The sequence below is a fragment of the Triticum aestivum genome, chromosome 3A (genome assembly GCF_018294505.1).
Source record: "Triticum aestivum cultivar Chinese Spring chromosome 3A, IWGSC CS RefSeq v2.1, whole genome shotgun sequence".
Taxonomy (NCBI): Eukaryota; Viridiplantae; Streptophyta; class Magnoliopsida; order Poales; family Poaceae; genus Triticum; species Triticum aestivum.
In genome coordinates, this window is record NC_057800.1 from 42869327 (window position 1) to 42889420 (window position 20094).

General features: G+C 41.0%; 1 protein-coding gene across 12 annotated transcripts; it reads left to right on the top strand.

Annotated features, from left to right (window-relative positions):
• The first annotated feature begins 11995 nt into the window (after positions 1–11995).
• Positions 11996–18265, top strand: LOC123060110 (putative disease resistance protein RGA4). 12 transcript variants are annotated; one of them, XR_006427786.1, is made up of 8 exons: positions 11998–12347; positions 12828–12903; positions 13000–13116; positions 13203–13398; positions 13810–15493; positions 15740–16928; positions 17317–17379; positions 17692–18265. XR_006427786.1 is itself a non-coding variant. In XM_044482678.1 (6 exons), the coding sequence occupies exon 5, from the start codon at positions 13859–13861 to the stop codon at positions 16907–16909; it is 3051 nt and encodes a 1016-aa protein (XP_044338613.1). In that variant the 5' UTR covers positions 11999–12347; positions 12828–12903; positions 13000–13116; positions 13203–13398; positions 13810–13858; the 3' UTR covers positions 16910–16928; positions 17692–18265. The 12 variants fall into 12 exon arrangements, 1 of the variants encoding a protein (XP_044338613.1); XR_006427785.1 differs by having other exon boundaries at positions 11999–12347; positions 13810–14372; positions 14466–16928; XR_006427780.1 differs by having other exon boundaries at positions 11999–12347; positions 13189–13398; positions 13810–16928.
• The last annotated feature ends 1829 nt before the right edge of the window (positions 18266–20094 follow it).

The window sequence follows — 20094 nt, forward strand, 5'->3', positions numbered from 1 at the left end:
TATAGGATTTTTTCCTTTAGAGCTCTTTGGTTCATAGGAATGGATTCCTATTTTTACATAGGATTGGTTCCTATCCTCCATATTTTATAGGAAAATAAAAAAAAAGCCTAGACTCAATGAAAAAATTCCGTTGGTGTCAACCAAATGACATCTTGTTTCCTATTGCTACTCATAGGATTTGAGATACATGTCATCTCATTTCTTACAAGATTCCTATTCCTATGATAATCGTATCATATGAACCAAAAGAGGCATTAGTGGGCGTGCATAGGGAAGAGCAACTAATTGAGGAGCACTCGTTTCGGAGCATCCCCAAGGGTGGGCTGAGAGCACGCCACTCGGTCGTCGTCACGTGTCGCGCTTTGGGCGCTCCGTCTGTATTTTGTTTTTATTTTATTTTCCGCACGCATTTTTGGCTTTTTAGATGGTTTTTCTGTGATTTTTTGGCTTTTCGATTTTTTATCGGTCTTTCTTAGCTTATCGAAAAAATGCATGAATAAACGCATTTTCTTGTTTCTTTTTGCTTCCGCAAAAAGTACGGCCGCGCCTCACAGAAACGGAAAAAAATGTGTTTTTTTGCTTCTGTGAAAAAAAAGTTTTGCTTCCTCGAGAGGCATCGTTTTTTTCCACGAGAAGCACGGCTGCGTCTTTCGAAAATGAGAAAAAAAATGTATTCTTTTTTTTTAGCTTGCCCGAAAGGCAAGGGCGTGCCTCTCGAAAACGAAAAAATGTGGTTTCTTTATTATTATTTTGTTTCCTGGAGAGGCACGTCTGTACCTCTCAGAAACGGCTTCGGAAAGGAAAAAAACGTGCTTCGGGTGTGGTTTTTCCGTTCGATTTTTGTCCAGTTTTTTCATGAAAATAAAAGTTCGTCAAAATCTATCAACATGGGGGTCTTGTTTTGAAGATCTCAACACGAGGAATCCAACGACGAAAATGTTTTGAGATTTGAACCGCACGGTTTAAAAGATAAAACATTTTGAATAAGCAGATCTATGAAAACAGGAAAAACTCCCGGTTGCGCATGCCACTTATCGCAATTTTAGAAGGGTGATCCTTGAAAGGAGTACTTCTCAATTAGAAATTTCGTGTATGAGATTGTCAAATTGTAATAATTCCCGCATAGCATGTATGAGATTGTCAAAGTCTTCGGTGCTAAATGTTGGATTAGAGATCCTCATCACAACTCAAAATTTGCACCGAAAGCACATGAAAGTTTTATGCTTGGTTACAGAAAGGACTCGCACACCTACAGAGTCTTCAACAACATTCTTCACAAGGTTGTTGAAACTAATGGCTTGCAAAGAGAGCACCTAACTACTGTGATAAATGAACCAGCACCTGAGGAAACTATCAAGTTCAAGGCTACCGAGGATGTCATTCCTACTGAAGAATCTGCTAAAGAATTCATTCCAGAACATGAAGAACATCGAGCTAATGCACCTGAAAAAAATGGTGCTGAAGAGAATGTTGATCAAATTCCTCAACGACAACCAGCTCATCCTCGGATTGCAAAACAAGTGCAAGTTGAAAAGATCATCAATGACATCAAAGCACCAGGTCCTCTCACACGCTCAAAAGCTTCACATTTATCTAACTTTTGTGGGCACTATGCCTTTGTCTCTATCACAAAGCCCACTAAGGTAGATGAAGCATTTCTGGAGCCTGAGTGGATTCAGGCCATGCAAGAAGAATTACATCAGTTCGAGCTCAACAATGTCTGGGAACTGGTCAAACGTCCAGATCCTCGCAAGCACAATATCATTGGCACAAAGTGGATCTACCGCAACAAGCAAGATAAAAATAGCCTTGTGGTGAGGAATAAGGCACGGCTCGTAGCTCAAGGCTACACACAGGTTGAAGGAATTGACTTCGATGAAACTTTTGCACCTGTTGCTAGACTTGAGGCTATTCGCATATTACTTGCTTATGCTAACCATCATGATATCACTTTATATCAAATGGATGTGAAAAGTGCATTCCTCAATGGTAAGCTTGAGGAAGAAATATATGTTGCTCAACCCCCAGGTTTTGAAGATCCAAAGAATCCTGACAAAGTCTTCAGACTCAACAAGGCCCTCTATGGCCTCAAGCAGACCCCTCGGGCATGGTATGATACCTTGAAGGAATTCTTCATGAAGAAAGGCTTCAAACCCGGTTCACTCGACCCTACTCTTTTCACTAAATCTTATGATGGTGAATTGTTTGTGTGCCAAATATATGTTGATGATATTATCTTTGGTTGTACTGACCAACGTTATAGTGATGAATTTGCATATATAATGAGTGAAGAATATCAAATGTCTATGATGGGAGAGTTGAAATTCTTCTTAGGTCTTCAAATTCGTCAACAACGCAATGGCATATTCATATCGCAGGAGAAATACCTCAAGGATGTACTGAGGAAATTCGGCATGCAAGATTGCAAAGGCGTCAAAATTCCTATGCCCACAAATGGCCATCTGTGCACTGATGAAAATGGTATTGACTTCGATCATAAGGTATACCGCTCCATGATTTTTCTTTATTGTACTTATGTGCATCTAGGCCAGATATAATGCTTAGTGTTTGCATGTATGCCCGATTTCAAGCTACATCGAAGGAATCGCACCATAAGGTTGTGAAGCATATTCTTCGATATCTAGCTCACACACCAACACTTGAATTATGGTACCCCAAGGGCTCGGTTTTTTATCTCATTGGATATTCTGACTCTGACTATGCTGGTGATCGTGTGGACCGCAAGTCAACATCCGGTATATGTCATTTCCTCATACGATCTTTGGTTTGTTGGTCCTCGAAGAAACAGAACTGCGTATCACTATCTACTACTGAAGCTGAGTACATTGCCGCTGGTTCTTGCTGTGCTCAATTGCTATGGATGAAGCAAACTCTCAAGGACTACGGCGTCAACATGAAAAATGTGCCTCTCTTCTGTGACAATGAGAGTGCCATCAAGATTGCTCACAACCCAGTTCAGCACTCGAAGACTAAGCATATTCAGATTTGTCATCATTTTCTTCGTGATCATGTGTTGAAGGGCGACATTTCTATTGAGCATGTGAAGACTGAAGAACAGCTAGCCGATATCTTCACAAAGCCCTTGGATGAGAAGAGATTTAGCAAGTTGCGGTGTGAGCTAAATATCCTAGAATCTTCAAATGTTCTTTAAAAAGGACACTCATCCTAACACTTATGCAAAATTGATGACTTAGATGTGCAACACATGAAGAAACGTTTTTCTTCAAATCAATGAAGAATAACACTCTTAGTGTGAAGAAATTAATGAAGAATTGATTCTCAGAACCCTACAATAATTGTATGCGGTGTCTGAAATCATCATTCTTATATGGTGGGTCACACCACCACCAAAAGTTGGAATTCCTCAGTTATTCATATTCTTCAACTTTGCATTGTCTTCACTGTTTCCGTCATTTTTCTTCATTGGCTATATATATATATATTAGTTTATGTTCTCTACAGCATTCACTTATTGCTAATTCTTCAAGTTGGTTTTTCTGCTAAGTGAATGTGATCGGACCCTTCCCCCTCTATGCTAAACTCAACCCAATCTGTTCACAAATTCTTCATGTGCGTTCTATTTGAAACTCGTTTAAAATCTTCACTGTGTCCTTGTCAGCTGAAGAAATTGCGAACGAAATTTTAAAACCTATCTTATCTAAATTTTCGGCTTTGCCGCTCAAACCGTTCCGCATCCCACGATACACTTATCCATTTACCCACGATCGTACACGATCTCCACCTCTCAGTACGTGGGTGACACATGTCATGCGAATGAGAAGGGTCAGGGGCACGTTCGTCCAATTTCGGGCAAATAGTTTTTCAGCGTGGCTATAAATACCCCTCTTCCCCTTCCTCACTTCTTTTACTCCGCTCGACCTCTCTCCAGCTTGAGCTTCTCAAACCCTAGCACCGCCGCTACTTCATCGTCGTTGGTGAGGAAGAACTTCACTGCCTCGACCTCGTCGCCGCCGTACTCGCGCCGGCCGTGGAAATCTTCACTCCATCGCTGCTGTAGCCATCTTTCTCCGCCGAGTTAGGGCGTGGAAGATCTACACAGATGAATTTCACCTCTCCACCTCACTATTCATCGTGTTCTTCATCCAGGGTAATTAAAAGTTACTTTTGCTACCCTCGTTGATTCTAATGATTATCTACAAAATCTTCAAAGGTGTTTTTCTTCATATCTTCACACACTAAAACACCTCTCATATCATCTGCTCTTGATTCGTTTCTCTAAGCTATGTTTTTCTTCAAGATTCCTCAAATGTGTGGATTTTTGATCTACACATCTCTAGAACCTAAGACAAAGAACACTTAGTGAAATTCTTCAAGACTCATCTGGTCAAATTCCTCAAACTTGTTGTTTTTACAAAACCTTCTGAGAATGCATATGACCTCTCCAAATTCCTCGCAACTATACTTTGTTCACAGGTACTCATGTCAGCTACTGAATCACTAGGTTCTCATCAACTTAACTCATTTGCAGCGTTCCTCGAAGAAAAGTTGCATACTTCTTCAGAGAATTCAATTGTTCAAATTTCTCAACTGAAGAAAATGGCCGACGGTAAGAAGCCACAGAAAGGAGGAAAGAGAGTTGAGGTCAACACAGCGTTTGAGATCCCGGATGATATATATGCTGGGTACTGCACACCTCCTGAGGAAGACAAAAAATCAGTGCAAGGTGCGCATTCAGAAGATAGAGAGGAGATAGGCAAGAGAGTGTAGGGAGTACAGATATGTCACTCCCAAATACATGAAGAAATTCGTACTCAATACTCCATGCCCAAGACCTCCATTGGCACCTGGCCAAATAGCTGATCCCACCAGCCTCAAGCGTGGTGAGGACTATCCTGATGAATGGGCCAAGCGCCAAGCCAAGTTGGCTAAGCAAGCCAGAGAAGCAGTGAGGAAATTCAATGAAGACTCTGCTGCTGCCTCTGTTGTCAAGCCGAAGAAGGCTATGTCAAAGAAGCCTGCGCGCAAGCCAAGTGCTTCACAAACAGTGCCCTCAAGGCCAAGTTCCTTAGCAATGCCCTCATGGCCAGAATCCTCAAAGCCCTCACGGCAAATTCCTCATGCTGCTCCTGCTCCTCAAAAGTCCTCAGCTCCTCCGCCAAAGTCTTCGGCCGCTCCGACAAAGTCTTCTGCACCTGTGCATCTCGCCACGTGCCAAAGGACTACTGGCATCTCCATTGCCTCAGGTGTCTTAGCTAGTTCCTCAGCTGCACCAAATTCTTCAACGGGACCCTCTCTACTGAAGACAAAGGCCACTGCTGGACGAGGCCCTCGCCCTAGTCCTCAGAAGAAGCAGGTCGCCTTTCAAGTGCCGTCTGAAGAAGACAAACCTGATGATGATGAACTTGCTGAAATCATCAGAGATAGGCAAGTCAGGGCCGCTAGAGCCAAGGGAACAGATGTGCCACTACTTTTGGATCCCAAGTTGATCCTTGAATACATTGACATTTGGCACAAGGACCCCAACACTCCCATGTCTGACTTCAATCTGACTCCTGGCCAAAGTCACATGCTGACTCACTTCATTCAAGAAGAAAAATGGAAATTTGAGAAGGCCAGGCAGATCAAGAAAGCGCAATACAAGAAGGAGCGATATCTGAAGAAAAACGTTGTCTCTATGACAACTGAATAACTTGTCACTACTCAATCTGAGATCAAGAAACTCAATGATGAATTTGACGCATACCATGCTGATTGGCTTGGAGCCAAAATTCGTTTTGTGAGACTCGCTGATAACTTCACCTCAAATGTTGCAGCCCCAACGCAACAGGAAGTTCGTCAGGCTAAAGCATCTGCTCAGCCGACTGAAGAACATGACAGCACCACTGATGAAAATCAGGCAGCTGAAGAAAATGTGAGTTCCAGGGCTGATGACTGCATTCCAGCCGCTGAAGAAATTGCCAGGGCATCCACTAGTGGTGCGCCTGAAAAAACTGAAGAAATCAGGGCAACTGCATTAGTTGTGCCTGAAGAAAATCAACTAGATTCCTCTGCTCCTGCTGCGCCAACACCAACTCCGATCCTTCCATCTGCATCAGATGTGAAAAAAACCAAGGCTGCAGAGCGTGCAGCAGTGAAGAAAAGGAAAACATCAGCTACTTCAGATTCTTCAGCTCCGAAGAAGATGAAGCCTTTGATCAGTTCATTTGCTAATTCCATTGATGTTGTTCCAATCTCAACCATGCCATCAAAGGACCTTGTTCCTTTTGGTGAAGAATATGAGATCCCTAGCGGATCTGATGAAGAAAATCATTCTGCTGCTTCGTCAGAGCAGATTGATGAAGAAATTGAAGTGGATGAGATCTCTTCAACACCTGTTATCTTCTCGCCTATGCCTTAGTTCACAACTGAAGAGGCTGGTGTTGAAGAAATGGAAAATGAAGATGTGGACGTTGGCTGCTCCACACCCATGATGAGTGATGAATTCTGGGAAAGTCTGCATCCAAACTCTCCAATGTTCACACCGTTGCAGCAAATACCTCAGTCCCCTGCACAAACTGTTCAAATGGGCTCTGAAGAAACTCACCACACTTCATCTATACATGAGGAAATTCCAGCCACTAGTGCTGAAGAAACTGCTGCTGCTGAACATCTGAAGACGCAGCCTGCCACTGAAGAGGAACCAGAAATTCCTCAGCCTGAAGAACCTGAGATTGCGATTCCTGAGGTCGTGATGCAACTCACTGACACTCCTCTGCCCAAGCCAAAGAATCTATTCTCACGCAAGCAAAAGTTCAAGGCTGATGATTTCTTCGGCGAGCATGTCTTCTTCGAAGACTACAACCCTTATAACTTTGCTCGCATTAGGAAGAGGCGTTTCTAGACTGCTAGTCAAGCCAATTTCTATTCCTCAGTGCTGTTCAACAAAGAGAAAATCTTATACCATGAGCACATTCCTCACGTGGATATGGAATCTTTGCCGTGTTTCGTGCCAGTCCTTAGTGTTCTTCACGACGCTGGACTGTTAAACTTTTGCTCTGACATCTGTGATTGGAATGAAGAACTGATTCTTCAATTCTATGCAATGCTGCACATCACGGGAGATTCTAAAGATGTGAATTCATGGGTGCTGGACTGGATGTCTGAAAACACTCACTACACAACACCAGCTTCTGAATTGCTTCGTGCCTTACCACTCAGTCCTCCCCTTGAAGAAGCTCATTGCATCTACAGTGAACCTGAGCTTACAAATCACTACATGCAGATTCTGATGAAACCTTTGAAGCCAGGTCAGGCCCCACGAACCAAATTCCTCGTGAAGGAATTACTTTATGTGCCCAGAACTGTCTATCGTATTCTTACGAGGACAATGAGTCCTATCAAAGGCCACGACTCATCTGATGAGAAAATTGTTGGCATCATGAAGAATCTGGTATTCAACATTGTTCATGGCATTCCTGTCAATTATCACGATTTCTTCATGAGGACTCTGGCAAATGTTGCACTGTCTCCATTTGAGCTGAAGCCTTATGCACCTTGGATTATGAGATTCCTCGGGACAAGGTCTTCACTCAACTACAAAGTTGATTTTCAGAATCACCTCAGCTACTTGCCCCCGATTGAAGTCCTTAAGCAGACCTATTCCTTAGTTGATAAAAAGGGCAAGGCACCAACTGTTATAGATGAAGGCATTCGTCCATTGGATGGACAGTTTCGCAAAGCTGCCTCTTATTCCACCAATGATGACTCTACCACACATGACTCTGCCAATGCACCCAAGTCTACTCCTCAAGCCACTGCTCCTTGTGTGATGACTGATCGTGAGCTTCTGCTTAGTCTTCACCAGAAGGTGGATCGAAATCATAAATGGGTTAAGCGTCAGTTTGATTCATTTCTTCACAACATGACTGCTACACACAATGAAGTGAAGAAAAACCATTACTACCTCCATGAAGTCTTCGGTCGCACCTGGGTAATACTGTCACATCTGTATGGTGAAGAAAATCTAAAGAAAATGGGTCTCAAGGAAGATTTTGTCTGGTCTGCACCTCCACCGAAGAAATGCAAGAAGGTCAAGGTTCCTTCCTTGGTGGCCAGCTCATATTCTTCATCGCGCGACACTGATGAGAATGAAGACTTGGACGACACTGCGGCAGGCCCTACTACGACAAATGACCCCAACAACGCTGGCGCTCCTTCATCAACTTGATATTCTTCAGGGGCGTTAGTCCTTATATTCGATCATTTTGGTCATTTGATGACAAAGGGGGAGAATTTTGAGTTAGTCTTCAAGCGGGTCTTTCTATATGGGCATTTTTTTCAAGTTACAACTCTCGTTCTTCTGAGACTTTATTGGATCGAGTTGTAAACTTAAACCCGATGGTGCTCTGATACTTTTGATATGTTTTTGTGCATGCTTATTCCTCATATATGCTAATGTACGCATGCTGAATTACATCAGTCATCATATTTCATCATGTATTTCAAATTCTTCATTGTTATATGTCAAATGCGTGTATGAGTTACAAGATATAGGGGAAGATCTCCATGATTCAACTCTTCAAGTGTGCTTTGTTTCAAAAGCAAATTCCTTACTATGCACATCTTCAGGGGGAGTTCTTCTATATCTTGCAATCAAATTCCTCAATATTAGTATTTATACTTCATATGTTTATCCCCGTTGAAAACTTAACATATATTGTCATCAATCACCAAAAAGGGGGAGATTGTAAGTGCATCTAGTGCCCCTTAGTGATTTTGGTGTATTGAAGACTTATAGGTTAAGGGACTAATGCGTTTGTGAGTGTACACATGTCTATAAGTCTATGAGGAGTTTGATATTTACAGAGAAAGTCGACCACTAAAAATGAAGTTCTTCGACTGAATACTTTGGATTTCTGAAGACTTTCTGAAGACTTTGAAAGTGAAGAAATTGGTGTGACCGTGAAGACTTGGTATTCATTCGAGGAACATGAAGCGTGAAGACTTTTGTTTTTGTAGTTTCATTTTCTCTTTCTTGAGTCATAGGAAACATCGTACTGTTAAAGGGGGTCGAGGAAATACTAAGAATTTTTTTTCATGTGATGCTCAACACAAAATCCTACACCTACCAATCCCTTCGAGTGAAGCCATTGGAAATCTCATACAGCCCAGTCATATTCTTCAGTGACAGAGATGAAGTTCTTCTGGTCTCTGAGGAATTTGTTCTGACTAAGGAGTTATGAATTCGCCAGTGCAGATTTCCTACATAGTGAGGAACATGATAGCCCTGAGGATTTTGCTACTCAAAATTCCGATCGTTGTTGTGCTATGCGCCAGCTGTTCCAAAATATCTATCCACCTAACGGTCATATCATTGAAGGGCATTTATGTCTTATCATGCCGGGCTGCTCCCTAGGCTATAAATAGCCGCCCCCTACAACCACTAGCTGGTTGACTGCTCCGAGAGAAACTGACACTTGTCATTTGAGAGCAACCCATCCTTTGAGGACTTTGAGCGAAAATCATCAAGTGAGGAAAAACCAAAAACCAAAAACCCAAACACCTACAAACCCCAAGTGATTGAGCATCACTGAAGAGATTGATTCTGCGTGGATCCGACGCTTGTTACCTTTGAAGATTGTGCCTCTTCCAGACGGTTAGGCGTCATGGTCTAGAGCATCCAAGAGGAATTGTGAATCGCCGAGTGACCAACTTTGTGAAGGTTCGGAAGTCACCTGAACACTTACCACGAGTGATTGGGCGAGGTCTGTGTGACCTTAGCTCAAGGAGAATACGGTGAGGACTTGGTGTCCTGAGCTGCGTGCTCAGGACTGGGTGTCCGGGACTGTGTGTCCTCGAGTTTAAATACTCAGTCGCTCCAACCAGACATACAACTGAGATAACAATTGGAACTGATCTACCAAATTATTGTCTTCACCAAGCTTACTGGTTCTATTCCCTCAACTCTTTCATTTTCTCATAACTGTGTTGTGTGTTTGTTCATATCTGTGTTTGAAGACTTTGACTGAAGACTTTTTCAATTTCTTCAGTCTATTTGTCTTTATCCTGTGTTATCCTGTGCTTACGCTTCATGTACTCTGTGCCTGTCTTCATTTCATCATGATGACTATGCTTGTATTTTGTTATGTTTACTTTTGAGTGCTTATTCCGCTGCTAGTAGTTCTTCGCTAAGGAATTTTCTCAGCGGCAAATTCTTCGGTGAAGAATTTCATAAAAATCGCCTATTCACCCCCTCTAGTCGATATAACGCACTTTCAAATATAATCGGTGTCATTAGATTCATTATGAAATTAGTTTTTATATTTTACTTATTTGGTATGGTCGGTGTCGATGTTTAAAAAAATATAATACGGGCGGGGAAGATGATGGGGTATGTTTTTATTTATTTATAATGTGGTGTTTTGGTGGGGCTTTCAAGGTGTGATTTTGTGTTAACTCATACTTACATGCAATTTTTTTTGCGTTGGTGGTTGCATATACTACATTTATGCTACAATATCGTATATTGATATTTTATTTTACTAGCTGGTGAGTGGGTGCCCGGGATTGATATATTTTTGTAGGTCGGCTGCTGCCGATTGATTCGAAAAACTATTGATTCAGCCTAAATCCTGAACCAAGCCCAAAATTAAATACCTCAATCGAATGAAAGAGATTTAAAATTAGGAAGCATGGTAAATTAAAAGAAATGATTGAGAGAGCTTCTTGAGAGAAAAAATATTGTTGACCCGGTCAAAATCAGGTAACCCAATTTCAAATTGGATTCCTGAATTGACTATATGAGACCTCAACAATTGGGGAGTATTTTTCTAAGTGGTGAGAGGGTGCACGGGATTGATATATTTTTTAGGCCGGTTGCTGTCGATTGATTTGAAAAATCATTGACGCATCAAAATATGAATCAAATCCAAAATTAAATACCTCAGTCGAATAGGAGAGCTTCAAAATTAAGAAACATAGTTTAAAAATAATCGATTAAGAGAGCATGAAAAAATGTTGACCCGGTCAAAATTAGGCGGTCCGATCTTAAATTGTAGACCTGAGTTGATTGTGATGCCAATGTATGTAATATAAGCCCGCGCCCCAATGCAAACTAGTAGCGAAAAGGAAGATGTGTTTTCATTTGATTTTTATAACTAAAGTTTATGTGTTGGTTTTCTTGGACCAAGCGGCAGAAGGCAAATGTTGTTTGCTACAAAAAAAATTTGGACCATGTTTTTTCATACTCCCCTCCGCTTCAAAATAGGTGCCGCGGACTTCATACAACATTCACCTATTTTGGGACGAAGAGAATATTATTTTCTTTTCTTTGAGGTTTTTTGCAATTTTATTTTTTATTTCTCTAATTGCTGACATTTTTATTTCCTTCCTATTTTCTCTTTTCTTTTTATGCTTCTTTACTGGTTTCCCTTATTTTTGGTTTCTTGCTACAATAAATGAATAAACATTTTCAAAAAATATAAACAATTTTCTATAATTGTGCAAACACTTTTTAAATCACACAGACATTTTCTTAGAAAGGCATGAGCATTTTTTAGGTTCATGAATATATTTTATGTTTACATGAACAGTTTTTAAAAAAATGTGCAGCACAATGTTTTTGTTTCATGATGAACATCTTCCAAAGTACATATTTTTTGGCCCCAAAATACGTGAACATTTAGAAATGTACATAAGTGAACATATTTTTATTCTTTTTGTGTTTACGTTTTCCTACTATTTTTATCTTTTCTATTTATTATTTTTATGTTTTTCACTCTTCCCTGTGTTTTTGGAATTTCCCCTTTTAACACTTTTTTTAAACATGATGAACATTTTTGAAAATTTTGATGAATATTTTTAAAAATATGAGATGATTTTTTTATAAACAGAATGGAGAATTTTTAAATACATACTATTGAATAATTTTTAAATACGTGATGATTTTATTTTTGCGCATGAACCTTTTTTAGAACACGCTCGGCATTTTTAGAGCTCACAAGAAGCGAGTTATAGAGGCACCCTTTTCGGGACGCTGGCCTGTGCAGCGCAGCTCGGGCCAGGGAAAAGGAGCCCAGGACCAAGAAGGCGACGGGGTAAGGACAGCTGGACGTCGGCGAGGTCGCCCCGCTGGGATCCGGCGAGGGGAGATGGAGGCGACGGGATGGCGGCCGGGAGTCGGCGTGCTTGCGCTCGAGACTCGAGAGGAGTGGCCGTGGCGGGGTCGCGGCTCGGCTCGGCGGAGTGGCGGCCGAGAGGAGGGAGAGGAGGCGGGGTGGCGGCTGGGCTCCGACTGCCCGCATGCCGACGCCGTCGCCGTCGCTGGAGAGAAGCAGAGGGCCAGGATGAGGGTGAGATCAGGAACAGGAGAGGGCGCAGCCAGCCAGGTAACCTCAGCTACACAATTTTTTGTTGAATACTAATAATGCATCGGGAGGATTTCTCTGCGCAAGAAAGATTGCACTATCTGTCTAGATGATGAGGTGGGCACATTAGGTACAACAATTTGTACACTCAAATTAGGACTGGCATAAGTCAATAGGATCCCCTTTATCAAAAAAAAAGTATGATTGTCTTGGCCTAATCTATGCATCATTGGGCAGTTGGCAGTGACGAATGCTTACAACTAAATTACTACACAGCAATGAATTAATACTAAGCAGCTCGCCAGTCTCTTTCACAAGACTAAGCAGCTCGCCAGTCTCTTTCACCATCGCAGCTCGCCGCCTTTGTTGAATAGGCTGTTTGTTTTACCCTGCATTTTTTCTATACTAGAGAAGCAGAGGAGGGGGACTAGTTTCTACCACCTAGTGTTGTCTCTCTGGGTATCCATCCAGTGCTTTATGTGCTCTCTTGCTTGTATCCAGTAGGCAGGTAAGGCATCAGGAATTCAAGAAGAGAATTTGAAGATATTGTTCGCCCTATTCTCTCCCGTTGATCGCGGTATGCATCTACTCAACTCTGAGGAAATTTTGTCTCGGCACGCGTGTTCGTTCCTTTGCTCTTGGTCCACTGATCACTAACTGAAGCTAGATTCAGATGGTCCGGTGGAGATAGGAAACAGTTTGTGGATCTGTGCTAACACGCACCGTGCCTCTCTCCTCTTGCAGCACGCTCATCAGTGCCTTATCAGTTTAGTTACTGACCCGTATTCAGGTATATATTCCATCTCAATGGTCTGCACCTTGATCCATAATCGCGGCACTGCTTTTGTTCACTACTTTTTAGATGATCTACTGCAGGTGATGGCAGCATGGTTTTATTCTTGGTGATTTGATTGATTTTCTTCTCTTCTCTATTTTTATCCTGGCCTGCGCTCAACCTTGTGAGGTCTTGAAAGCAGTGATGGGTTGATCGAAGCAAACCGTGTCTTCAAGGTCATCAATATTGATTCCTACTGTAGATGGTTTTTTCCCTGTTGGAAGACTGCTTTCTAAGGTAAAGACTAATCTATCTGTTTAATAGATTAAGATGTAACACTTAAAGCAACGTTTTCTCTGGTTCAGTATGTACACTGTTTTGAAGCTGCCATGGGATGGCCCTTCAGCTGAGAAAACATATACCAATAAATCATTTTAACTTACAAAAATAAAGCACATGTAAATTTGTAGAACACAAAAAATGAGAATATATAATGCCAACTCAGGATTTTAGACCACAATATGTGGCACTACTCAGGGTGCTGAATATGTTGTACGTTTCAGAGCTTCATTATGCTAAATTTATTGAAAATGTAAATAGCAACTCAATAGTGATATTTTTCACGCCTTCTAAGACTTGTCTCGGTTCTGAAAGCATGTTTACCTTGTGAATTCGTTTTCACCCTTTAGTTTTGCCATCCCCCAACAGGTCAACCTGATGTTTTTGGTGGGCCTCCTGAGCTGAGTTTCTCAGAGCAATGGCAACCATACTAGAATCTTTGCTTGGGTCATGTGCCAATAAGTTGCAAAATATTATTAGTGATGAGGCCATACTAATCCTAGGGGTGGAAGAAGAGCTTGCAGAAGTGTTGAGACGGGTAGAACTAATACGTTGGTGTATATATGATGCTGAGAAAAGGAGGACAAAAGAGCTTGCAGTGAACAATTGGCTTGGTCAACTGAGAGATGTTATATATGATGTTGATGAAATTTTGGACATGGCTAGATGCAAAGGAAGCAAACTACTGCCTGACCATCCATTATCATCAAGCAAATCAGCTTCCTATAAAGGACTTTCAGTTTCCTCTTGCTTTTGTAACATCGGGTCACCCCACGATATTGCTGTTCGGATTAGAAGTCTGAACAAAAGGATAGAGAACATTTCGAAAGATACAACATTTTTAACATTCAGCAGTAGTTCACAGCCTACTGGAAATGGTCCAACAACCAAATTGATAAGAAGTTCCAACCTTGTTGAGCCCAACCTTGTGGGTAAGGAGATCATATATTCAAGCAAGAAGTTGGTAGACTTAGCACTTGCTCACAAGGCAAATAAGTCTTATAAGCTTGCTATTGTTGGAACAGGAGGAGTTGGTAAGACAACACTAGCTCAGAAAATATTCAATGACCAAAAAATAAAAGGAAGCTTCAAGCTACAGGCATGGATTTGTGTTTCGCGGGACTACAATGAAATAACTGTTCTAAAAGAGGTTCTTCGAAATATTGGTGTGTATCATGAGCAAGGCGAAACCATAGCAGAACTGCAGAGAAAGCTTGCAGAAACATTTGAAGGGAAGAGTTTCTTTCTGGTTTTAGATGACGTGTGGCATCCCAATGTCTGGACGGATTTATTAAGAACCCCATTCCATACAACAAATTCTGGAGTAATATTGGTAACCACGCGAGATGATCAAATTGCAATGAGAATAGGCATACAACATACCCATCAAGTTGATCTCATGTCAGCAGAGGTGGGATGGGAGCTACTTTGGAAGAGCATGAACATTGCCGAAGAGAAAGAAGTGCATAATTTGAGAAACACAGGCAAGGAGATTGTTGATAAATGTGGTCGCCTCCCTCTTGCAATTAAGGTTACTGCTAGTGCTTTGGCAAGCAAAGATCTAACCGAGAATGAGTGGAGAAAGTTTTTAGGCAAATACTCTGGCTCCCAGGGGATGCTCTCTGATGAAATAGAAGGCACTCTATACCTAAGCTATGATGAGTTACCGCATCGTCTGAAACAGTGTTTCCTTTACTGTGCTTTGTATACTGAAGATTCTATCATTTACCGTGGTGTAGTTACAAAGTTATGGATTGCTGAAGGCTTCATTGAGGAGCAACAAGGCCAGCTACTAGAACACACAGCAGAAGAGTACTACTATGAGCTAATCCATCGGAATCTCCTCCAACCAGATGGCACAATTTTTAACCAGGCTCAATGCAGAATGCATGACCTCTTAAGACAGCTTGCTTGCAAATTATCACGGGACGAATGCTTTATTGGAGACGCTGAAACATTGAGGGGTGAGAATATGTCAAAATTGCAACGCCTTTCTGTTGTCGATAAGAAGGATAAATTAGTGTTAACTAGCATGGATAACATGGTAGTTAAGGTGAGGACATTCCTTGCTTTTTATGGTCCATGGAAAATTGAGGATACATTCTTCAAGAGATTTCTACTTCTTCGTGTTCTGGCCCTGAATTACTCAATTGTGCAAAACATTCCAGATTATATAGGAAAATTGATCCATCTACGCCTACTTGATCTTGGTCATACGGGCATATCTCATCTTCCAGAATCCATTGGATCCCTAAAGAACCTTCAAGTATTGAGCTTGATAAATTGTTATGCTCTGCAGAGTCTTCCGTCGGCGATGACCCAATTGTGCAATCTACGATGTCTTCGTCTTACTGGTACAAAAGTAAATCAGGTTCCAAAAGGGATAGGAGAGTTAAATTTGCTCACTGAATTACGCGGATTTCTTGTCGGCGACATAAGTGATAATGCTGATGTACAAGATGGGTGGAAGTTGGAAGAGTTGTCTTCTTTGCCGCAAATGATGTATCTTAATCTTGTTAAATTGGAAAGAACGGCTCATTTTCATACAAATGTAGTGCTGGAGGACAAAAAACATCTAAAAGAATTGGTGCTAGAGTGGACCACACATGGAGAGGGACCATATTCAGAAGATGTTTGCAATGCTGAGAAGGTCTTTGAGCTGCTAGTACCTCCATGCAACTTGGAAACCCTCTATATCTTTGGATTCTTTGGTCAGAGGTATCCCACGTGGTTTGGTACCACCTGTTTGTCTTCAGTAACACACTTGTTCCTAAAAAATCTACAATCATGCGTGGATCTTCCACCGGTCGGACAGCTACCAAACTTGAAGTTTCTGAGAATTGATGGAGCACATGTAGTTACCAAGGTTGGACCTGAATTTGTTGGCTACAGGGTGGGTGAACCCATAAGCAATGAGTTCATTGCTTTCCCTAAACTTGAATGGTTCTTCGTCAAGGATATGCCCAACTGGGAGGAGTGGTCTTTTTTTAAGGAAGTGGAAAATGTTGTTGATGAAGGAGGAGACGATGGTGGTGATGAGATTCGTAACGGTGATGCCCAATCTATACGATTGCAACTGCTGCCTCGTTTGGTGAAGTTGAAAGTCGAAGGTTGCCCAAAGCTGAGTGCTCTCCCGCGACAGCTTGGCGAGGACACCGCCAGCTTAAAGGAGCTCTTGTTAATTGGAGCGAACAGCTTGAAGGCCGTGAATGACCTCCCAGTGCTTGAGCTCCTTGTGATTGAGGATTGTGAAGGCATGGAGAAGGTCTCCAACCTCCCTGAAGTGTCAAAACTACAAGTACGTGGTTGTCCAAACTTAAGCCATGTAGAGGGGTTGGGCAATTTGCAGCAGCTGGGGTTGGGCGAGGATATGCAGGAGATATCTTCCCGTTGGGTGCCTGGGCTTCAGAACCAGCGCCAGCGACTTCATGGCGAAGACCTGGATGTCTACACACTATCTACCGGTTAGATGGCAAGGAAAGCACAAGGTATGAACACTGCATATATACTGGTTGCACATTTTGTTTTGTGTCTTTGATTGTGTGAACCACAATTAATTTGTATTCTTAGTTTCTTGCAACACAATTTTCTGCCTCATCATATTGGATAGCTGCATAAATAGTACATATTGGGCCATTATGCTTGTGCAACAGAATTGCTTGGATCTATTGTGATTGTAGATGTCCACATGGATGTACCCCCTACGCTCATGCTGGACTGCCACACGTTTGTCATCATATTGTCCTTGCTTTTGATTAACCCAGGAATACATTTCTTGTAATGGATGCCTTGTTTTTATTTGCTTGTTGTAACTACTTCTGAATATTGTTTGTTCCCTAATTCAAACAATATGCTGAGCAAAACTGTGTCAGCCAGGACCGGTGCCACAGCTCGCTTCGACAGGCAAAACGCACGTGACACATACTAAGCCTGTCAATGGTAAGGATGTGCAAATACCTTGATCTGTAGCAAGCTGGGCAGGCTGCACTATATCGAATTTCCTCTTGTGTTTTCTTCCTGAACTTGAGCCGGAGACTTTTGCTGTACTTAAAATGTGTGTCATGACGTTCTTTGGATGAAACCAACCTATTTCATTTTATTTCTTTCTGAACTTGGTGCCAGAGGCCTTTGTTGTACTGAACCTGTCTTTGAATGCTTGAATTTCTTGAAATAGAAGTATAGAACTGGCGTTTCGTTTCGTTCGTTTCTGAACTTGGGTCGGATTGTAAATTATACCCTGGTTTGTTGCAGGAAGTGGTTGGTGGATGGGCCATGCTGCTAAGCTGACAGAGCTGCAGACTGAACACGGCACGACGTGTGCATGAATTTCGGGAGGTCAATGATGGGAACCTCAGCGGAGAGCAGAAATGCAGAAGATGACTAAGGCAGAGGCGCGCAGCCGCACTTTGAAGTAGCTGTCTGTGGAAAAAGCATCAAGTATGAAGGGCAAGCTCTGTTCTCTGCAACCGGAATATTAGATTATTTAGACTGCTGGCTGTGATTAAACTGAAGCGAGGTGTGTCTTTTGTGTAGTACTAACTTTGTATTAAATCAGCCACACTTATCTGGGGACAGAGGGAATATTTGTTTACGCATGGATGGTCCCACATGGATGATCCATCTTGTGCTTAGGACAAAGGTTAATCAACGGCTGCACTAAAAGACAAACCGCAATCACCATAAGTTTGCAGTGTTCTTCTTTTTTCACTGCACGCAATTAAGTTTGTGATCTACTGTTTGAGCATTTTTCATTGGTCACTTGTCATCAGCAAGTTAAATATGACAGTTGGACCGAGCATATTTATTATTCTTGTTCATTTTTGAATGTTCAAATGTATTACTCCCTCCGTTCACTTTTATAAGTCGTTTCAGACAGGTGAAATTGTGCTGTTTTGCACACTATCTGAAACATCTACAAAGCCTAGAGAGAGTATTAAGCCTGTTTTTTCAAATAACAATATACTCCAATTTAAGTATTCAGCTTTTTCTGTTTCTATAAAACGAAAAACTAGAGCTCGGGTACGGGCCCAAGAATTAGCCCGAGGCTCATGTCGTCGGCCTGGACTACCCATGCCAAGGTTTATACCGGCCCCTCCAAGCCGGTAGGAAGTCTCACTATGGTCATTGGCGCTGCTAGCCACCCTGCCCGCGTCCCATTCATGATGAGGAGGGCGCGTCCTACTTGAGGCGATTTGAGCATGTTTTCTCCGGGTTTTTATTTCCTTTTTCTCATTTATTTCTTCATCTCTTTTTTCATTCTTTTTTGCATTTGTTTCTTCAGTTTTATTGTTCATTTTCTTTTTTTGTTTCTTCTTTGGTTTTCTTTATTCTTTTGGTTTTCTATATGTCAACAATATTTTTCTAATACATGTCTAACATTTTTCCAATACATATTCAATATTTTTTAATACATGGTCAACATTTTTCTATACATATTTTAAACATTTTTCAAATGCTTGATTAACATTTTTCAAAAACAAGATTACAATCTTTTAATACATGGTCAACATTTTTCCTATACACACTATTACATTTTTTCAAATGCTTCATAACATTTTTCAAATACAAGATTAACATTTTTCTAATAAATGGTCAACATTTTTTATATGCATATTAAACATTTTTCAAATACTTGATTAACATTTTTATACATAATCTCACATTTTTTAATGCATGATCAACATTTTTCTAAACACATTTAACATTTTTCAAATGCTTGCTTAACATTTTTCAAACACTTGTGAATTTTTTTTTTCAAATGCTTGATTAACATTTTTATATACATGATAAAAAAAATGCCATCATTTTTCGTCTTCTATACACATGTAGGATTTTTTAAATGCTTGCTTAACATTTTTCAAATACTTTTCCAATTTTTTTCAAATGCTTGATTAACATTTCTATATACATGATCAAAATTTTTCATTATTTTTTAATACATGGTCACCATTTTTCCTATACACATTTAACATTCTCCAAATGCGTGATTAACATTTGTTCAAAAAAGTTCAAATGCTTTATTAACATTTTTTAAATACACGATCAAATTGTTTCATACACATTTTTATATACATTTTTCGTATACGTGATTATCATTTTCTCTATACACATTTAATATTTTTTGAATGCTTGTCAACAGTTTGCAAATGTTTTTATGTAGAGTAATTTTTTAAATATATGTATTTAGAATATTACGAAGTGTAAACAAAGGTAAAAAAAGCAGAACACGAAACAGAAAAAAAAACAAAAATGAGGCTACTTTTTCCGTGCAGCTGGGCGGGCCCAATTGGCGCCACCCTTCGGTGAGGGTTCCCACCGTCTCGCTTATTGCAATACATAGGGGCGCCCCTCCAAGCTCAATCTAATTTTCTTCAGAGTCGATCCCTGTTCTCACACACAGATGCCCTCTTTTCGCGCCCACCACCTTCCACATCGACGACACCCCTGGAGCCATTGCCTCACCTTTCCACCATAGTAGATAACATGGATTTCATGCACCAGATGAATAGGTAATCAAGGGGAAAATAGGAAACAAATTAAAATTTTTGTGTGTGATAAACAATGTTGAGTGTTTCACATCGGTATTGAGTTTGTTTATATGATAAAAACATTCGTAAAGCTCATGGTGAAAAAATGATGCTTCAAGAAAGCTGT